The sequence below is a fragment of the Trichoderma gamsii genome, assembly GCF_001481775.2.
Source record: "Trichoderma gamsii strain T6085 chromosome Unknown Scaffold_8.2, whole genome shotgun sequence".
In the NCBI taxonomy this organism is placed as follows: Eukaryota; Fungi; Ascomycota; class Sordariomycetes; order Hypocreales; family Hypocreaceae; genus Trichoderma; species Trichoderma gamsii.
The window spans coordinates 295,382-315,765 of NW_020171345.1; the positions used below are offsets into that span (position 1 = coordinate 295,382).

Below are 20,384 nucleotides of genomic sequence, written 5' to 3' on the forward strand. Positions count from 1 at the left end.
TTTGGCTCCATCGATCGCTCATAGTTTGCTGCACCCCGACATGGAGGAGACGAGCCAAAGGGGCCAATGACAAGCCGCTGGGATGACTCTGGCGGTTTTATCTATAACCCGCGTGCTAATAATCGCCGTAAGCAGATCCGCCGATGTGCGTTTTCTCTGGTTTAGCCAGTTGTTGGTAGCAATAAGTACTCCATACCAGCAGCAGTGCTCCTCCATATACCGCGGCGAGTTACTATCAACCGGGATCATTGAAGCATCAATTCATCTCGAGCCGAAGCGGCATATATTAAAATGTCCCACCCTCAACTTTCTCGGAACACATACGCGCTCATCTATTCCCCAAATTAACTGCATGCATACTTTTTTTCCCATCAAACACAATAAAACAAACTGCATGCATGCAGCTCTCCGTATCTAGCATACATGAAATGCTCTTGGCACCCAATCCCGGCTATACGCGATTCAACCTATTAAAGAGATAGGTCCCTTGATCAGCCATCACATACGTAGTCAGTCGCATGCGCCTTGCAGCCAACGTAAATCTCATCCCCCCTCACTTTACAGCCCAAAAACTCTCCTCTTCACACTTACTCGTGGTCTTATTTACCAACCCAAAGTCTAACACGCTCTCCCTCTCACCTCGATTCTTACTCGCATGAGCCCATGCCTGTTTTTTTTTTTTTTTTTACCCCTCCCCTGTATACTGCACTCCCCTTTCCATTGACTCTCTCTGTTTAATGGGCTTGTTACATGCAGGATGCAGGATTTCCCCTCTCGCCTGCGTCGTCGTTGAATATACCCAGTAGGTAGATACGCCATATACCGTCGATACCTTGCACTGGGCTTCTACAATTGGAAAGGAACACAAAATAAAATACCCGACCGCACCCATTTGATAGGTCAGCTTATACAAAGTATCAACACTGCCATGTACATACGTACAGTACAGTACAGCACTAATCAAAGGCCATGCAGCAGCAGCATGTAAGTCCGCAGCAGAGCAAGCAGCAAAAAAAAGGGACGCTATTCCTGCACCTAAACTCTTTCTCCGCTACCCCCTCCTCAACTGCGTCCCTCAGGCGGCCTCCAACGCCTCCATACTGTAAGAAGCAAAAAGGGACAAATAACATCCATACATGCAACTTGGCGGACAGAGCAAAAGACCCGACAAGACGATTTGTAAGTTCAATCTCTCTTTGCCCCCCTCTCCGCCCCTCCCTTTTTTTCCTCAGATATCACGACTAGTTTCTTCAATGAAGTCATCGCTGCTCCGTCTTTACACGTATTTCTCTGCATCTCTCCCTTTTGTCCTGCTTCATTCCCACCACATGCTCCCCGAGCTTGCGCCAGATGCCGAGGGCCAAGCCCAATGCCAAGACTCTAAGCATACATGGGAATTAAACATTTCTAGTGGCCGTCTACCGTCTCGTCGAGAATGATATTGATACCCAGCAGTGTATATCTTGTACTACTGCTTTCTATCACTAAAACTGGCCCATCACGCCCCTCACCCAAAAAGCCAGTTGCCAGAAACGTCCCCCCATATGATCTCATAGGGCCAAATAGAAAACCGCCCGGCTCAACCATCTCCCCAGCTTATGGCACAGCCTGCCACGCCGCCTTTTGGCCACTCCACAGTAGAAGAAAATGATTTGACAAGTAAAACCAAAAAAAGCAGACTATTCTGATTCTAGTTATTCCTTCTGAAATCTGTTTCAAGTAAGAGCTTAGCATTTCCTGCTCTCTTCTCGCCGCTTCCCTCTCTCTACTACTCTCTCAGAAATCGCCAGGGGAGCAGGCCGCCACTCACTCTGTTACTGCTGGAAACTGCGGATCTAAGCGGCTGAAATGAGTCGATGCTGAGCTGTCAGCTCCTCCATTGCCGATCTGCGTGTTTTTCCTTCCCGGGCGGCTGCTGCCCGTTTTTTTTTTCATGCCCTCTCCTGATGTCACAGACCTAGTATGTACTTGTGTAAAGTACATGTAAGCAAACAGGAAAAAAAGGGACCATGGAAGAAAACGACAGATTCAAGCAGCAAAAGAGATAATTGCCATGATGTCTTTCGCCCCCCCTTCATGCCTCATCCCTCCCTCTTCTGATCCCGCATTCCCGCTTCCCCGATACAACCTTCATCACAAGTCACAGCGTTTTTGCTTTCTTTGTCGTGCCCGGCTGTTGAGGCTCGTGCCATGCCTCTCGCTTTTCAGTGGCTCTTCAGTGGCTCTTCCGTCATTGCCTGCAGCTTGTGCTCGGATAACACAGAACCAAAAGGTCCCCCCGGGAAACTCTTTCCTGTTGGGAATTGCAAGCATGGGAGGGGTCCTGACGCAAGTATAGGCGCCATGGGATCACTGTCCATCCCACCATATATGGGTAAGTAGTAGTAGGTAGTAGCTTGAAAAAGCCCCCCGGCATGTAAACCTAGACCCCGATTTCTGGCTCTGATAGCCGGTACGGCGCGTGTGTAGCCATCGGCTATCGAGACTTGCAGCGCCGTCTCAAAAGCTACATTGCGATTCGATCACCAATGCGCCCGTCGCTCCTTATCCCTTGGTTCTAGACTCTGCCAGACTTCAGCCTGTGCATCTCGGGCATACTCTCAGCATCTAGCACGGAGCAGAACCATCCATTTTCGTACGTCTGCCACATGGCCTGAGCCATCTATCCCCTTCCCCGATGCTCAGCTCGTCCAGCCCGGGCAGGGAACGCGGATATGTATCAGGGGTCAGCGTGGGTGATAACGCGCCTTGAAAGCCTTGTAGCCAGCATCTCGGCTGTTCGTATGCATCTCATATCACGCCGTGAGACATTTTCTTCTAGATAGAGCAGCTCCCTGGCATATAATGCCTACCCGAGCCTCAGGGATTGATTGGTGTTGTACGGAGTAATACCTGCTTGCAGTTCCCATGGCTGGGGTTTGTTTCCCAGCATTCCATGCTCATGCTCATGCTGCGCGTGCGTGGTGCTTCCCTAAATCGATTGCCTAAATCTCCTTCGGTACATGTGCGTCGTACCGACTGACATGGGTCAAGCCTCATTCGTCGGCCCTTTCATTGTCCATTACTTTAACGCTATCGCCCGTAATTGTCACTGCCGTTGTACTGTAGTAACGGTCTCACCGACCGTATCAGACATTTCCAACGTGGTAACCCCCCCTACGTCTTTAGCTCAAAAATATTAATTGCTACCTCCTTGGTATGCAAGTTTGAAGCGGTGAGCACACTTTCACTATTGGCAGCGGAGATTGCTTTCTCCACAGAATTAACGGAATTGATAAACTCAGCGATAATCTCATCTCATCATACATCATGATAATGCATCTTGGGTAGCGTAGAAGCATGGCAGCATACTGTCTGATTGGAGGCAGCTGCACACGAGTCTGTTTCCTGGCTTTCTGTTGGACGCCCTTAATCGTCGCCTCATGGATAAATCATGTATATTCGTTGTACTTTTATTGAAAAGGAGGTCACCCATCAGGAGAGGGGTTGGCAATGCTCGAGTCTGGTATCTCGTAATTCCGAATTATTTTCTTGGAATATATTCATGTAGATGTCCACAATTAGATTACCTGGCCGAACAATGCCGAAGAGGGATACGCCATGTCAGGACGCTGATGAGACAACCGCTGATCTAATTTTGGCCTTTTGTCTTGTTGCTATTCTCGGACGCTTCTCTGACTCTGGACACGAGATCGGCTAATTTATTGCCTGGACGTAAAGGTAAAGGGTCTAGAAGTCGTTTGGAATTCTCCAAGGCAGCCTTGAAGGGAGGCAGTGAGACCGAAGCTTCGTCGACCATGTTCTCCAGCTTTTTGAAGTACTCTTTCTCTTTGATATGTTTCGTCAAGTACATGACAGGGTTGCTTGACTGATTCTGTTTCATTCGCTCCTTTACGGCCTCTTCATAGGCCCGGTCGTATACGTTGAAGTCGACTGCCGTAGGAGAGTCGGACACAACATCGGGTGTCTTCTCATCGGTAGTGAAGGCATCTCTCGCTCCAGTGCCGATGCCTAGGAATAGCGGCTCTTGGTCGCTAATATCGTGAGCGTGGCCCTTTGTCTTTTCTTCTTCGGGCTCTGGCGCAAGTAAGATTGTCTTTTGGTGTGCGATGAGTGACGCTATATCTTCTACTGATGCGCTGGCATCTAATAATTTGGGTGACTCGTTTTCTTGTGTGGCTTCTTGTGATTGACTCGCAGCTTTTTTGCGGCTGCGAGCCAATGAGCACCGAAATCGATGGATTGCCTTCATCACACAAAGAAGGTGGTTCATCTTCCTCGTAAAAGCTCGGCTGAGCTCTAGCTCATTCGGTGGTTCTATGGGGTCTGAACAGTTTTCTTCTGCCGATAGTAAGGGGTCAGTTCCTTCTTTGGTTACCCAAGGATGTTCCTGTAGTATTACATTAGCATGCTGAACGTATTTGTCTTGGTCAAAGTTGGCCGATACATACACGAAGCTCAGCCATGGTGATTCGGGTTTCCGGGTTCTTGTCTAGCAATCTGCTCATCAAATGAATAAATGTCGGATTCTCATCTTTCGCATACTCTGGCTCCTCCGTCTTGATAGCCTCATAAATCTCAAGTATGGCCTCCTTGTTAAATGGTATCTTTCCGTATTTAAGGCAGTACAGGGTGATGCCCATCGACCAGATGTCTGCAGCCGTTCCAGAAACTTCGTTATGCTTGCTGCACAGTTCGGGGGGTAGAAAGGCCGGAGAACCAGCGGATTTGGACGTCCTCATATTGTTCCCCTTTGAAAACATTTCTGAGACGCCAAAGTCTACAACTTTTAAAACATCATCTTCGGATAATAGGAGGTTGTCTGGCTTGATATCGCGATGAATGACTCCTTGAGCATGTACTACCATCATGTTAGAGAGAGCTACGCGGTCACTATGCAATCTCTTTTTGACTTACAGTATTCAATTCCCAAGATCAAATCTCGGAACCAGAACCTGCACTCCTCTTCAGGATAGGGATCTGCTTGCTCGCCCAGGCCGACTTTCATGATGACCCCTTTTTTGCACATCTCCATTACTATGTACAGGGAATCTTCATCTGGATCATCGAGCACCTCGATAAGTTGAGCCAAGTTGGGGTGATTGAGTTTCTTCATGATGGCAATCTCTTCTCGGATGTAGAATAAAGCATCGCTCCTCTCACGGTCTCGCAGCCCATTAAGATGAGGAGACATGGCGCCTCCTCTACCAGGCATACGTCTTTGCGGCCCCCCAGGACCTTGGCGCATGGCGATGGACTGTGCGCGCCTTCGTAGGCGAACCTTGGAGAATTCTTTGACAGCCTGTAGATCTCGCCGTAAGTGAATGCTCTGAGAAAGAGGGCAAAGGCAGACACCTTGATGAAGGTAGCATACAAACTCATTGCCGAATTGATCTGTCGCGAGATGGACAGCGCCGTAGGACCCGCGACCGATTTCATCTTGAATCACAAACTGGTTTATTCTGTGGTGAGTTCGACCATCCGTCTCATCATTGGAGAACTCGACGTGGGCGTCCAAAGTTTCCTGCTGCGAGTTAGCTCATACTTAGTCTGGGTGTAGGCTTAAGGCTGAGAAAAGCTGACCTTGATTTCGCGATGAGCGCTTGGAGTCCGTTTATGCTGTCTGATCGGGCTTGCGAAGCCTGTCAGACGAGCAGGCTCAGAGCTGAATTACAAAAAGATTGATCAGCGCCTGGTTTGACAAACGAGGCTGGGTCTCATCTTTCTCTTCTGTTCTTCAAAGAGCAGATTCCAGCACTATTACTTACACAGCAGACGCCAAGGATGGCCGAATATCGTCGGTGATATCGTCGCGACCGTTGACAGTGAGCCTAGGTGATTGGAGGCCAGGGAGAGGATCTGTTTTCGCGCCTCTAGGTGATTGGGGAGGCGTCTCCATGATGGCAGAAGACACAGCTCTCGGCGAAAGCTCGAGAAGAAGAGCAGCGATGAGAATCTGTGTCGCGTGCTGGGACGAGATATCTATACGATACTTTCAGAGGGTACCAGGCGAAATTGAACTTCAGGCAAGGTGGATGAAGGAGCTGACAGCGTGTCTAGCTTTCCAAGTCGAAGCTGCACAAGCAGAAATTCGCCAGGGCTGCGAAATGAGACGTGAGGCTGAAATCAGGACGAGCGCTCTGGGCCAACCAATGGAGGGGTTATAAGCGATAGCTGCATTGGCATCTTGCGATAAAGCGGGGCACTGGAGCTGGACGACGGCGTTTCTGACAGGCGGGCGTCTAAACGCCTGCACTTTAACTGGCACATGCTGATTGATGCATGCCTCGACCGCTATGGCCATGGCCATAAATAGTACCATATTCGCTATAGAATGCCAAAGATTCAGAGTCTGGTCTTATTGATCAAGGTAGTGGTTACTATTTACAGATTCTGCATGCTCCTTTTACGCCGGGCTATAAATGCATTTACTGGATATACCTACTAGTAGGTATCAATTCTTTAGGTCCGGTGTCAGCGTATCCTGAGCTCCGTCAAAGGACCCAGCTGTGGTGTTTTGTAACTTACTACAACCGCCTACGATTCTATTACAAAGTATGAACGCATCCCATCATTTGTTCATCACTACATACTCAAACCGTTTCAGCCGTTTCTGGTGAAGGACCACGTGCAAGCACAAGCAGACAGAAGGCTAGGTACAGTAATATGAATGAAGGCTGAAGCTCCTCTGCCCACTATTGGCAGCACTTTATAGTGGGCTCCTACAGGCCTTTATGCCCCGCCAACCCGCGGCGGGGGCGCCTGCTAGCTCCAGGTCAGCCTGTGGCTGGATTAGATAACCGAGGCGCCCCTTGATCGACAAAAACACATCTCGCAACTAACTGTATGTACCTGACGGAGCTTGCCTGTTTTGCGACGACGACAGCATCTTCTTTGCAAGCCACCCCTCATTGATCTTGTCGCGTGCAGCGTTTTGAAACCATCACTCATACCAACCAGAACCCGTGCCTGCCCGCGCGCGCAATCCATTCACAATGGCCGTCTACACGTTCTACATCTTCGACCGCCACAGTAGGTCACTCCCCTTCACAAGCTAGCTTACATCTCCTCTCCTCTCCTCTCCTCTCCGTGGTATATTCAAATTGCCCAATCTGATCTGCTTCCCTCTCAGCCGAGTGTGTCTACGTCAAATCATGGGCACCGCCCGACCAAGAAGCCCCCGCGCCCGCCATCTCCACCAGCTCAGACGACGCCAAGCTCGTCTTCGGAACCGTCTTCTCCCTCCGCAACATGGCCCGCAAGCTCGGCGGCGACGACGACGCCTTCATCAGCTACCGGACGGGCCAGTACAAGCTGCACTTTTACGAGACGCCCGCGAACCTGCGCTTTGTCATGATTACGGATACCGCGTCGGCGAGCATGCGGAATGTGCTGCATCAGATCTATATCAACCTATGGGTGGAATATGGTATATGACTTCCAGAAGAGTTGAAGCTGGGTACTTACGGAGTGGCTAATATGATGAGTGAGTAGTCGTCAAAAATCCGCTTGCACCAGTCGAACACAAGGGAGGCGCCGGTATCAGAAACGAACTCTTCGAGCGGGGTTTGGACCAGTTCATACGGGGCATGATGTGAACTTACTAAAAGCACTTTCATGATTTCACGAGTTCGAAATGAGATATATATTAAGGGCGGATGGAAACAAGGTATTACCGGCACCAACAGCAACGACGTCTGCCTGACGCTCATGAACGCTTTCACAACCCCAATTTATCACACAGCCGTCTCTCGGTCAAGGAGTCTACGGATTCTGGCTACTTGGAGTGTAACAGAGCTGCACGAAACAAGCCAAGCAAGACGACGAGGCAGTTGCGGGGATGAGCCACCCAGAAACCCCCGCTGGCAGCTCGGATATTGGCCATACGAGTTGTGAATGTGATTAAAAGATCTGTATTGTGGCCATGGGGATCTTTGAGACAAGTTTACATAAGAGGCATCGTTTAGAGAAGATCAAGCGCTGAAATGAACCTCTGAGCGCCGAGGAGAGTATAGGATATATCGTTATAAGCTGTCTGCTGTCTGCTGTCTGCTAGTCCGCCAACATCATAGTAGTATCCCAAATAGAGGGAAATAAAGAAAAAAAAAAAAAAGAAAAGAAAAGAAAAGCCATTAAATCTTTATACCAGTCCGTCCTGCCCTTCCAAAAGTGAAACAAACCTGTAGAATGCACCAGATCTTTACTCTTTACTATACATATATGCATATTGAGGATACATGCTTCTTCCGCTTCAAGACTTCTTCTCTCCCACCGTCGCCCTCTCCCATGCGCCCTCCAAGCTAGTAGTAGCTTGGGGCTCAACAATGATGACACTGCTATCAACCTGAGTTGACTGAGACTGGGTGTCTTCAGACTTGACGTAGACGGCACTCTCCATGAGTCCCTCGTCCTTCATTTCATTCTCCCAGTTGCTAGAGTATACGACGGCAGAGAAAGCCTCGAGATCGCGTACTGTCTCCATCTCCTGGAGGTACTCATTGGGCGTATTGCCGTTACCGATGACATGAGCCTGTCGTGTTAGGACAGACAAAATCTTGGGCAATAGGATAGCTCTGGTGCGCTTGAGGCTGGTTGTCGTTGCCACCGTAGTAGGAGCTTCGTCCAGGGAGAACTCGAAAGCCTCAGTGGCCAGCTTCTTGTCCACCAGCAGTGAGAAGCCCGAGTTGAGAACTAGTGTCAAGACGTGCGAAAAGGCTGGCGATTCGATTAAATCAGCAGTCTCGTCGAGCAAGCGTCTCAGAGCAGCAGGAGATGGCTGGGCACCATCCTCAGGAGATAGGCCTGCATCATCCAAGACGCCAGACTGGCGGAGAACCTCATCCTCTTTGTCTTTGGGAGGCAGGAGGAAAGACAGCCAATCTGAGCCCTTATTGTTGTTTGAGCTGGACCCTTCAATCAGCTTTCTGACCTCTGCGGTCAGCTGGGAAACCCGATCAAAGGTAACCAGATCTCGAGGGCTGAGACTGCCAAATACGGTCCGCACAGAGCTCTCTACGCGGTGCATGACGTCTACCCAACCCTTGTTCAGCAACCACCAGCTGAAGGTCAGGTACTTGCGATTTGTGTCGAAATCGCTGCCATGCGGATTGGGGCTGTCGTCGTCATTGTTCTCAAGGCTGATGGTGGCCTGCTGGCTGCCAGTGGCGAGAGCAACAACGCTAGATAAGTAACTGCGTCGGCCGAGAAGGTTCAGTTGAACTCTTGTCAGCATGGTGAGGAGGGCGAGTGTGTAGATGAGGGTGAATGATCTCGTAATGGCTGCATTTCCAAAACACTGTTAGTTTCCTCTTTCATCCTTTACTCACATATGGATGGATCATAGATTAAGGAGGCAGCGTACCGCTAATGGTCAAGTCATCCCAGAGTTGCCTCTTGGTCTTTCGCGGCCTAGGGGGGGCCAGCTCTTGCGAGGTGCCATCTGAAGTAAAGGGCATTCCGACATCTACCGGCACGCTGATGGTGCTTTTGCTATCATCCTCAGTGAGAGTAGTATCGGCAATGCTGGGCGGGCTTGTTGTCTGGATGCCCTTGAGGCTCCTGGCCGAGCTCTTGATCTGCTGGATCTCGTACGTAATCTGCTCCGTATTCAAGGCCGAAATCACATTGCCCGTGGCGGTGGGCAGGAGAGCCAGGACGGTATAAGTACAGTCTTCCTGGTTCTGCTCGAATCGACGGCGAAGGCTAGAGATTTGATAATGCCGCGTTAGCCACGCAGAGCCAGGCAATTTGTCCTGCTGCACCAGCAAGGCCGACTTACTTTTCCTTGGCGATGCGATCGCTGCTCATCCGCTCGCGCGCATCGTTGATCTTGGCCATCACGTACTGCGTCACGGCATAGCCAGCGCCAAGGACACCAACGCCGATGGCAATTGGTGTCCGGTTGCGACGCACCCAGCGCTGAGCTGAAGAGAGCATGTTGGGCAGCGCTGCACAGGTCGGGTCGTGTTAGGAGGTCATGGATTGGCAGTGCAAGCACATGTGTTCAGTCGAAGGCCGGGCAGAGAGAGAGGAGAGGGCAGAAGCCAGGCTCTTGGAGGCGGGCACGGCAGGGAATGGCACGTCGCACGAGGCTCGCAGGCACGTAGGACGGTAGAATCGGTGGTCGTCGCGATGGTGGATGTTTCGAGATGGAAACTTGGGAGCTCAGCGATTCCCGGGATGCCTCGGTAGCAGGAGCAGGGCCGCTAATTGGCCATTGTTCGGCTGCGATGTACGTCCGGGAGGGAGTACGCGGCGAGTACGGCTGCGCACGCTGCAACAGGCGCAAGGTTCAGTGTATTGGGCGAGTACTGGTTAATAAGCCTACGACTGCTAGCACCCTTTTCCGGGGGACCGCCGGTGGCCTGTACCGGATGCACGCACTAGACCGTTAATGCTGCTGCCAAAATTTCATACCCACCGTAGCGCGCTGTGGCACATGCTTGGGCGCTGTGATCTCTAATAATTCGAAGGCATCGATTTCCATCAGTAGCATATACAGTATTGACGTGTTACTTTGTACGCATATGCTGTAGACGGACAGTTGATGTCGTATGATCAGACGGACTGTGGCCAATGCTAAGAGGATTGAAAATCTATATAAAATCAATAATAGCTGCCCTTAGGTCAGAGCCTCATATATCATTACTGAGGGGAGCATCATCCTCAAAACGACCAAAAGCTACATGTACATGTATACAGGTCTGTATAGGGGAGTTAACGTGCTGACCTTCACTGCTAAAGGGAACCAACAGTTGAGACGCCCTTATCGCTTATCGTTGCCGCAACCAGCCCAGTAAATAAGCATCCCCAAGCCCCCAAGGCCGGTGACGTTACTGGTCGATCCAGCCTGTATTTTTTTGCCCCTCCCCAGCCATCCCCCACCTCGCTTCAATTCGCTTCCAGCATCCAAGCCTGCATATCTGCGGCACAATTTCATCTTCAACTCCTGTTGCATCTGACAACTATTCGCCTCCTCCCTTTTCGCACCACTCCCTGCACCAGCTGCGCACACCGAGAAGACTCTCCTTGCCTATCCGCTTCTAGGCGTTACCGTCCCCCATCAGGATCTCCAACAGAAAGAGAAAAAAAAGAAGCACCGCCTCCTTGTCGCTAAAGCCCTCGAGATCTGGTCTGGTGACTCTCGCTCCTGCTGACGACTCTGGTAACCTTGTTTTTTTGACTCAACAAAAAGAGACCCCGAGACCGTGGCTTAAAACATCAGCGATGCGCCTCTTCGCAGAACAGACTAGATAACGCTGGCCAATCCATTTCTTCTTCACCGACGCTTTCCTCTGGTGGTGACATATAATTGAACATTTCGAAATTTGAGCGAAATCGAGATCGAGGGCAGAAAAAATTTGCTATCTACTTTCCCATTTCGGCCTCGCTTTTTTTTTTATCTCGAACCAGCGACAACGTAACCCAGCAAACGGCTGCCTTTGCCTTCCTCTGGGAAAAAAGAAGAAATGGATTCACAAAAGCCCCCGGAATTCATACTGGACGTCTTTACGGATCCGCGATCTGTCCGCGACGTTGTCAAAGGTAAGCTAATTGATCACTACAAGGCGTCGCAAACAGCATCATCTCCCGGGGCTAACAAGAAGTTGCGCAAAAATAACAGGCATACTACATACAATCTTCTTCAACCGCTTCTTCCCCTCTCTCACCCCGCAAACGCACGAAGTCCTGGATGTCACTCTCCCTTACGTCAACGACGATGAGCTCCAGACCATGATTGAGCAGCGCGTCTCCGCACTCGATCGCCAGCTCGACGCAGAACGACTGTCCAACTCGGGCGCGCCAACAAACCGAGACAGAATAAACGGCGCCGGTAGCGGAGGAAGAGGCCAAATCACCGTCCAGTTCTTCGACCAGAAACGACGCAAGCCGTGGCCGTCACTCGGAGTGGAGGAGGTCTGCTGGGAGACTTGGACGATCAAAGTGACTGTTGCCGAGCCAAGGACTGAAAATGGTATGAATGCGACCTTTCTAACTTGGACTACTCAAATCTTTATATATCGGTTATTACTAACCCTTTTGAAATCGCTAGAACGAGCAAAGGTTCGCAGAGCCATGGAGCAGACCCTCTTCACAACCGCCATGAAAATCGTCACCTTCGTCAACACCCACAGAGACCACATCCCGCCCATCACCACCCAAGGCGGCAACCCGTTTCCCTATAAAATCAACGTCGAATCCAAGGAAACCGGCTGGCTATCGCGTATACGAATGTACCACTGAAAGTCTTGGCTTTTTTTTTTCTTTCTACAACAACTTCGAACTGGAGTTCACCCCACCCACTGTCCTCCTCGCTTTTCATCTTTTCATCCATAAAACGCAAAACGCCACGACATTTACGACTCTCAATTTATCACCACTACTTTATTGCAATATCTCAAATCTAAAATACAACATACTACGATGACAAATGACAGATAAAGGTTCAACCCAATAGACTTGGAGGAAGGGGGAAACCCGACGTATGCGCCCGATTGGGTAAACTGTACATAGGCGTTCTGCATGGGCGTTTTTTTGGAGCCACCTGGATGGGAGGTGAAATGGATTTTTGAATTTATTAATTTAATGCATGGACAAGGTAATAGATACCCCCTAATCACACGCGCTCGCACACACAGCACATACGGATACAGACACGTCCATGGGATTGAAAGTAAGCAGAGCAAGCTTTCAAAGGCCACCTTGCTTTCGATTAGAGGCGTTTGGCAACCTGGAACAGGTGATCCTTACCTGCACCTAAGTAGTTACCAAGGTAGCTCTACAAATCACATCACAAGACCACTAAATTCTTAAAACGATCAAACTTGAAGCAAACAGCAGAATTGAAATTGCTATCAAAAGACTATCCCCTTCTTTTATCAAAAGGGGGAAAACAAGTTCAAAGTAATTGTCAAGGCATGCCAAAGAGTAAAAAGAGTAAACGACACAGCCCATCATGTAAAGGCAGAAGAAATCCCATAAAGCTAATCATCCGATCCTGATCCTGGTCCTTAAGAAAATAAGTAAATAAGATGGACAAGCTAAAAGCGCACCACAAAAAAAAGATACAAACATGAGCTAGTCAAGGTCTCTCACAAAAAGCCTCCCTTTAATACCAAGTTTCCCTCAGGTTACATACGCGCGTACGCGACATGTTTTGTGAAATCCAGACTCCATGCTTCCAACCCATAGTCCAGTAAAAGCAAAGGAAGGAAAAAGACGCAGAAAAAGAAGAGGCGATCAAAAGAATAGAAGAAGAAAAAGAAGAAAAACAAGACCTAACCCGTGTACAATAAGCCAAGTCCCAAGTCCAAGCCATTCCAGTTAAGCCAAGCAATTCCATTCCCTGGAACCAGCCGTAATCGTATTCCAATGCCGCAAAAAGTAAGGGGGGTCAACAAGAAAAGAAAAGAAAAAGAGGTATACTATGTACTCAGAATCATCGTCACCCGTAACAAGCAAGCCGTGAAGCCCAAAGGAGAGGGGCGGGTTTTTGTACGCAGAACTGCGAACCCCATCGTATTCTAAAATTCAGCCTCGCTCTGCATCAAACCACCAGTAATCATCGTTTCAGTCGCGTGAAGGGAGCTGTGCTCATGATAAAAAGAAGCTTGACGTGTAAGAAAGAGAAGAAATGTTAGTTCGTTCTTGTTTGTGTCGCTTCTTCTTCTTCGGTCCTCATTATGTCATTATGTAAAAAAGGTATCGTAATCATTCTCTCCTGTGTAAGCGCCATTTTTTGTTGTAAGCTCTCCTTTCCTTAGAATGCTGTTGAATAGCTTCGACCGAGTGCAGGCTTTCCACTCCTGTTCACACCTTTTGATGAATGTTGTGAGCCTGAGCCAATTCGCTCGAATCCTTGAAGAATATCGAGACCAGTAAAATCTGAGCCATCACAACCAGCGCCGGTAGCAAAGTCATTGGCATCTATGTGGAGAGACGGCCAGTCGCCATCGCCTGGAAGCTCCAGTAAAGAAGCAAACTTGCTTGGTGAAGGACCCTTGATGGGTGATTGTTGAAAGAGCTTGGAGGGGGAGCTTAGGCCCTCAAAGACCTTGCTGGGTGTTTCCAGAAATTGAGATGGCGTATCAGGAGCTTTGAGCAGAGGTGCTGGTCCGAGAAGCTTCTTGGAGCCTGACAGCTCTCCAATGGCCGACGAGGAAATAGACCGATCAAGGCGAACGCGCTTGACAGAGCGTTTGACCGGTGAGCCGGTCTCTGCGGGGAGAAGGCTGTCAAATACATTCTCATCATCCACCGGCAAATCTTGGAAGATGTCAAAGTCGGGCAGATTGCTAGCATTGGGCGTATCGAAACTAAAGATATTGTCGTCCAAGCGGAAGGCGGGACTCCAGGGCAAACTATCGTCGTTGGTGAGGTTGGCGACTCTTCGCAGAGGGGACTGCAGCATGTGGCGAACTTTGGCGCGGTGAATGCGTAGGTTTGTATTGGGAGAAACTGAGGGCGGTGGTTGAATCATAGCCTTGACCTTTTTCACGACAGGGGTCAGAGGAGGGGGCATCTGATTATCGCTAGACGACGGTCGGAAAGGTGACGATGAGTTGAGTCCATAGCTGGAGAATGGCCGGCTCTTTGACGGGCTGAAAGGTGATGATCCTCTTAGTCGTGCAATCTCTTCTTCAGCGCGGCCACGCTTGATGCGGCGTCGATCAGGTTCAGACGTAAAGAAGGCTGACCTGGCCGCATTCGGTCGCATGGCGGAGGATTCTAGGGAGGAGATGTAGCCGCTGTCATCCATGGAAGCAAACTTGCGCTTATGAGTCCGAGTAGCTGATGAGGCGGGATTGCGGTTCATGGGAGGCGGTGTGCCATTCCGTCGCTCAGCCCGGGGCATGGGTGGGGTGGAATGCAAAGCAGCAGGTAGGGGTGAGAAGAAGGATGATTCCAGTAGTAGTTCGTTGTCGGGACCCTTGTCGGCCAGGTCATCAGCAGGCGCATTGTCCGATACGAGAATGGTGGCATCTGATGACGGCTCCAGAGGCATTGACAGGGTTGCCTGAGACGTCGGGAGAGGAGGAAGGCTGTTGGCGTGCTGGTGATGATGCTGGTGATGCATTGGGGCCGGCGGTGGAAGCGAAGGCTCGGGCATTAGTGCTGGCGTTGGTCGAGATGGTTCGAGGCGGGTGGACATGACAGGGAGGTTCTCTCCAGTCGGGACAGATTTCCGAGTCGGCTTTTCCTTGAGGAACTGGAATTCGGTGCCGGGTTCAATGCCCCAGTAGTTTCCCTTGCCAGGGTCGTCCTTTGGTCGTTCGATCTTGATAAAGTTCTTGTGGAGGCTCAGGTTATGTCGAATGCTATTCTGCCATCCAGCGTCATTGGGGTTGTAAAATGAGTAGTTGTCGCTGATCCACTTGTAGATCTGAGCAAGCGTGAGGCGACGTTTTGAAGATCGGAGAATGGCCATTCCAATGAGCTGAGCGTAGCTATGAGGTGGCTTCGTGCCATCGTCGGTGATGGGCGGGAATGAGTCGTGGGGTGGAAGCGACTGCTCGTCAGCCTTGGGCTTCTTGCTGACTCGAGATTCCTTGATGAGGGCGGCCTCCATGAGTCCCTTCTTCACCGGAGGGTTCTGGAAGTACTGCCCTACAGAGAGGTCGATTGTAGACGGTCCCGGGAAGCTCTGAGGATGGACGTTTTCCTTCTCGAAGAATGCATCGGGATCGATGAATTGGGGCTTCTGTAAGCCCGTCTTGAAGTTGGACAGCTGTGGTTTCTTCTGTAGTGAATCGGTCACTGGCGTCTTGTCTGAAGGAGGAGCCATGGATATGCCGTTGAACTTGTTGAGGCCGTGGGACGGCTTCAACGGCGCCCTTGGAGTCTTGGCCTTGTTGGGTGAAAATTTGGAGCTGTGAGAGACTGCTGGCTCAAGAAGGACGTTGGGAGTTGAGGTGCCCAAGGGACGACGCATGGGCTTGGAGGGATTTGGCATGGGTGCGTGGCTAGTCATGGGAGCTTCGTTTTCGAAATATGCATCGTCATTGAAAATGTCCAGTGGCCTGGGAGAGGCGTAAAAACGCGTCGGCTGGGCCATTGCGGCCGGTGCAAGTGCCTCGACGTGAGGCTCTTTAGCTGTGGAGTAAGTTGTGCGTGAATCGCGATGAAGCGTCTAGGCGCGCTAGTCAGCCGAGGCTACAAGGGAAAAAGGACGCGACGCCGTTTGCGGGAAGGGCATGACAGCATCGCAAAGCCCCGAGAGAGCTGAAGGGTAAGGTAATTAAAGAAGCCCAAGAAGGAAATGGGAAGAGGAGAGATTCAACCATGGGAGATTTTTGTGCTCACCTCGCTGAGGTCACCGTCACTCGCAGGCGCGGTGGGGCGGCAGATACAAGGCAGGCTTGGGGAGTCACGGCCCTGACGGGGGCTTTTACTGGTGCCTTTTTCGTGCTTTTTCGGCTGTCAATGGGATGCTTGACGGGAGAGCCGATTCGGACCCGCAGGCGAAATTTATGAAAATTCTAGAGATTTTCGATTCTTCAGATCGGAAGAAGCGGCGGATGAGTTGCAAAGAGTAAGAGCGAGCAGTCCGGATGGGAGTCGCGCTGGATCGGGTTCGAGTGTTTATTCTGGTGGCGCGCGGGGAACGGCTTTAGTGGTAACAAGAGCGAGCAGCTGTCACAGAGAGGCGCAATTAGAGGTGGGATGGAAGAGATGGAAAGGAAGGACGATCAGGATGAGGATGAGGGGAGACGGGCGCTGTAATAGGGAATGCATGCACTCACCAGTATCGCCGGAAGGGAGAACAGAGAGACAAGCACAAGCCCAAGGGCAGCCAGCACAGCACAAACTCTGGGAGCCTTGGAACAGCGAGTGGATCGGCGACCAGGGGGGATCCCTGGCAGCGCGTCAGGGATGTGCCGCGCAGCGGATTGGCTGCAGCGCCGTCTGGGCTGACACGAGCGACCGGGGCAGGGGGTTTGCAGTGCAGAAATCTTGCTTCTCCAGCCCGGAACTAGAGCGCGCACCAAGCCCAAAGTGGCCAGCGGCAGCCTGTACCCGGGGCGTCTGGCGCTGGGATTGGAGGTCGGTGATGGAGGTGAAGTTGAGGATGATGAGAGAGGACCTGAAGATGTCGATGAAGGTCTGCAGCTGTGTGGTGCGATGAGCTGCAGTAGGAGGTGCCTTGGGTAGTCAGCGGTACCTCGCAGTAGCGATCAATTGATAAGAATTGCAGGGAGGCGCAGGTCTCGCAGCGGGAGACACTGAGCAATGCTGCAAGGGCAGGTACAGTACAAGACAGGTACCGGCAGGTCTAAAGCACAAACGTGAGGGTGGCAGTGGTCGCTGTCTTAGTGGTTGAAGAGTCAAGAGCCCCCTCCTTCACACGGAACGGGCTGGACTCTGGAGGGGAGGGCGTGTGGCGCGTCTCGGCAAAAGGCCAAGGGAAAGCTTTTCTTGCCTTCTGTCGCAAAAGGGATTCTCCGATTGTGCGAAAAGGCGAGCCAAAAGGGGGGCGTGTCTTGGAGAATGCAATGCAGAAATGCAACGGACGGCGCTTTTCGATGCCTGGTCCAAGGTAAAATGTCAAGTCTTTTTCTACGTGCAGCAGTGCCTTTCTGCGCTCGACGATCGATCGATGGGCGCTGTCTCGAATCGACTAGGGCTGTGCCAGAGCGGAGCAGGGAGCCTGTAAGTGCGGACTGCATTACATGCGCCAGAAGCATGTAAGTAAAGTGCCGGTAGATTCGGGTGATGCAAGCCAGCATCGTCTGGCCGGGTAGGATGCCAGGCATACAGAGCAAGGCCGCAGCGGTAGTAACAGGTGGCAGCAGCAGCAGCAGCAGTGATACGTACATGGATGGGCTAGTTTGGTTTGTGCTATGTATTGATGCTAAAAGAGATCGCGTATGTATGGTATATGTGCGGGTGGGTGAGTGAGTGAGTGAGTGGATGGTTGGATGGCCAGGCAAGGTTCAATGTGAGATATGCGAGTGTGAGGGTGTGAGCAGCTTGCGTCTCGTCTCATCTAGTGCAGGTAGTAGGTATAGTGACACTGCGTGTGTATTGAGACGCTTGGAAAGGGGACTTGAGAGATGGGATGGGATGGGATGGGATGCAAGAGAGACAAGTCCCTTTTGAATGCATCCACGCCTCCAGAACTTCTTATTATTCGTCATGGCCGTCGCCATCGCCATCACGACAACACCATTACGGTTGCCATGCGACCTGCTCAGGCCCATCATCGCATCACGAATCCCACCTGCATCGATAAACAAGAGACGGAGCTCTTCTACTGGGCATTGGCCTGCATGATGCATGCAAGCATGCGCGGGCGATGAGCGCAGCAATTGGCGAGCGTCGAGCTGTCTGGTCCAGTTTTACGGAGCACTACTGCATTGATTTCCCACCCGCGGCCGAGGATGCATCCGCATGGACGTGTTGAGTGAGGCAGCAGTATGGAGTAGACATAAATACCGAGTCCATCAGAAAATGGCATATGGAGTTTACGATAATCCCACCACACACCGATCGCCAGTTCGGAGCTGGAACAAATATAGCGAGAGTTGGTGCTACTCCAAGTGTCAATGGAAATGAGTATCAGAGTGGCGTATTAGAGTGGCGTATTAGACTATCCAAACACTTACCAGAATAGTACTAATTGACTGCTCCAATAAATTCAATAACCAATACCGACCACTACCGCATGGCGATCGAGTCACACAAGACGAACTACCTCTGTGCTACTATAATACTACCTAGGTAGTAATTAGTTCATGGAGGAACGTCTATGCTCTCTCAACGCCAGGCCCGGAAGAACGAGGAGCGGACATCCCGAAGATGCTAATCATAGTTCATCCGTCGTTCCTCTTCTTTCTTCTGCTAAATACTTAGCCTCTTGCTAACTGTCAACCATCCGTCATCACCTATAGCCATGGCTAAAACATCAGCCCAGATGATCCATTTACGTACAACGCTCGAGACAGAGTTTTCTTCATCATGCCTCTAGTGCTATTGTCAATGGAATCCGTCAGATGTCTCAAAATTGCCCAAGCCACAGCGGCGAGCTTAAAGAGAGTTTGCCGAGAAGCAGGTACCGCCGGCCGTTGTCGATTCTGCAGCGTTTCAAACGCAAACTCTATCCTGCCCTGGCGCAGTTTCTCTTCATGTTTCTGCTGCCCTTTTGACTCTTGTTCCCTCTTGTTCCCTCTCTTCTCCCCCTCCAATATTGACCCCTCCATAACTCTTAGTTCTATCACCCTCTCCCCCCCCTATATCCCTTGCTCCCCCTCCATGACTATCTTCACGAAAGGTCTCCCCCACGCATGGCTCACACTCTCTCCATTTTTTATCTCGTCTTCAACCTGGCTGTTTCTATAAACAGCGTCAACCCATGTCACGTCAATGCTTTTTCTGCTGCTTCTTGTCCGTGTTATACGGATATACAGAAACTCAGATGACCACCATCTGACAGCCTACGCGACTGGAATTATGGAGTACAACAACGCGTAGCCCTCTCAGCTGATTGCCGCTCTCAAGGGCAATTGGCTCTCGAGTCCATCCACAGCACCCGCTCAGGCAGCCCGGGCGGCCCAGCACGGAGGCCGCAAATGGGGCCCGGTGATACGCAGCGATAGGCTCTCCGCGAATTCGGTCGCAACCCTGTCCCTGATTCGCCTACTTGGGACCACCCCGGCCAGCAAAGGCATGTGAAGGGCATTGTCTGAGCACAAAACGGCCCTGGAGAGGGATGCAGACGAGGGTGAGCCGGCACAGGCGCGACGCTGATTGGCCGCGGCAGGGAATCGTCAAGACATGGCGGTTCCACTGCAGCCCAACGAGAATGTATGACATCTTGGGCCGCTGCCCTCAACTCGCTGCTCTCACGCTGCCTTCTCTCACTCACTTGTTCTTAGCTGTGGTGAGTCTTACTCGGGCTTATAAGTCCAAGTGAAGTGGGATGGTCGCTAAAAAAACGCGTCATACCGAACTCAAGACGCGTCTTGCCCCCATGTTTACTCTTGTCGCGCGTCTGCCCAATCACAGCGCTCCAATTGACCACTAGTGGCGCCCGCTGCTCTTTAGCCTCCGAGAGCTCGCATCCAGAGCTTCTCTATCGCGATAGCACTGGAGAGGATTAGGACCGAAGCGGCAGCTAGAAGGCTGAAGCTGAAGAGGAAGCGCTGAAGGAGGCCACCCGCTTGGGGCAGTGGTCGACGGCGATCTGGTTTTGCATGACGCAGGCCAGGCGTCACAGCTAATTTCCCCTAGTTTACTGATATTGACACTAGCCGCTCAAGCGTTCCTTCAAGCCCAGAGACCCGTCCCGATGCCTCCAGCTTCTCGATCTCTCGTCTGTTCCCGAGTTTCGCCTTTGCGCAACCACCAAGATCGTACCACAATGCGGCTCCTAGTGTCGTGCTGAG

The 20,384-nt window shown here is 51.1% G+C and overlaps 5 protein-coding genes across 5 annotated transcripts; 2 read left to right on the forward strand and 3 right to left on the reverse strand.

Moving 5' to 3' along the window:
• Positions 1-3,631: 3,631 nt before the first annotated feature.
• On the reverse strand, positions 3,632-5,899 carry TGAM01_v203069 (calcium/calmodulin-dependent protein kinase kinase; the record flags this gene model as incomplete). The annotated part of the gene is made up of 4 exons (XM_018802423.1): positions 3,632-4,390; positions 5,039-5,524; positions 5,584-5,665; positions 5,769-5,899. The coding sequence occupies 4 exons, from the start codon at positions 5,897-5,899 to the stop codon at positions 3,632-3,634; spliced, it is 1,458 nt and encodes a 485-aa protein (XP_018664341.1).
• Positions 5,900-6,995: 1,096 nt separating this feature from the next.
• On the forward strand, positions 6,996-7,437 carry TGAM01_v203070 (hypothetical protein; the record flags this gene model as incomplete). The annotated part of the gene is made up of 2 exons (XM_018802424.1): positions 6,996-7,032; positions 7,133-7,437. 2 exons carry the CDS (start codon positions 6,996-6,998, stop codon positions 7,435-7,437), a joined length of 342 nt encoding a protein of 113 aa, XP_018664342.1.
• Positions 7,438-8,251: 814 nt separating this feature from the next.
• TGAM01_v203071 (hypothetical protein) lies at positions 8,252-9,936 on the reverse strand (the record flags this gene model as incomplete). The annotated part of the gene is made up of 3 exons (XM_024549126.1): positions 8,252-9,279; positions 9,362-9,702; positions 9,779-9,936. The coding sequence occupies 3 exons, from the start codon at positions 9,934-9,936 to the stop codon at positions 8,252-8,254; spliced, it is 1,527 nt and encodes a 508-aa protein (XP_024406104.1).
• A 1,532-nt stretch (positions 9,937-11,468) lies between these two features.
• On the forward strand, positions 11,469-12,243 carry TGAM01_v203072 (hypothetical protein; the record flags this gene model as incomplete). Its single annotated transcript, XM_018802426.1, has 3 exons — positions 11,469-11,544; positions 11,624-11,974; positions 12,053-12,243. The coding sequence occupies 3 exons, from the start codon at positions 11,469-11,471 to the stop codon at positions 12,241-12,243; spliced, it is 618 nt and encodes a 205-aa protein (XP_018664344.1).
• Positions 12,244-13,759: 1,516 nt separating this feature from the next.
• On the reverse strand, positions 13,760-16,054 carry TGAM01_v203073 (hypothetical protein; the record flags this gene model as incomplete). The annotated part of the gene is made up of 1 exon (XM_018802427.2): positions 13,760-16,054. The coding sequence occupies one exon, from the start codon at positions 16,052-16,054 to the stop codon at positions 13,760-13,762; it is 2,295 nt and encodes a 764-aa protein (XP_018664345.1).
• Positions 16,055-20,384: the final 4,330 nt, after the last annotated feature.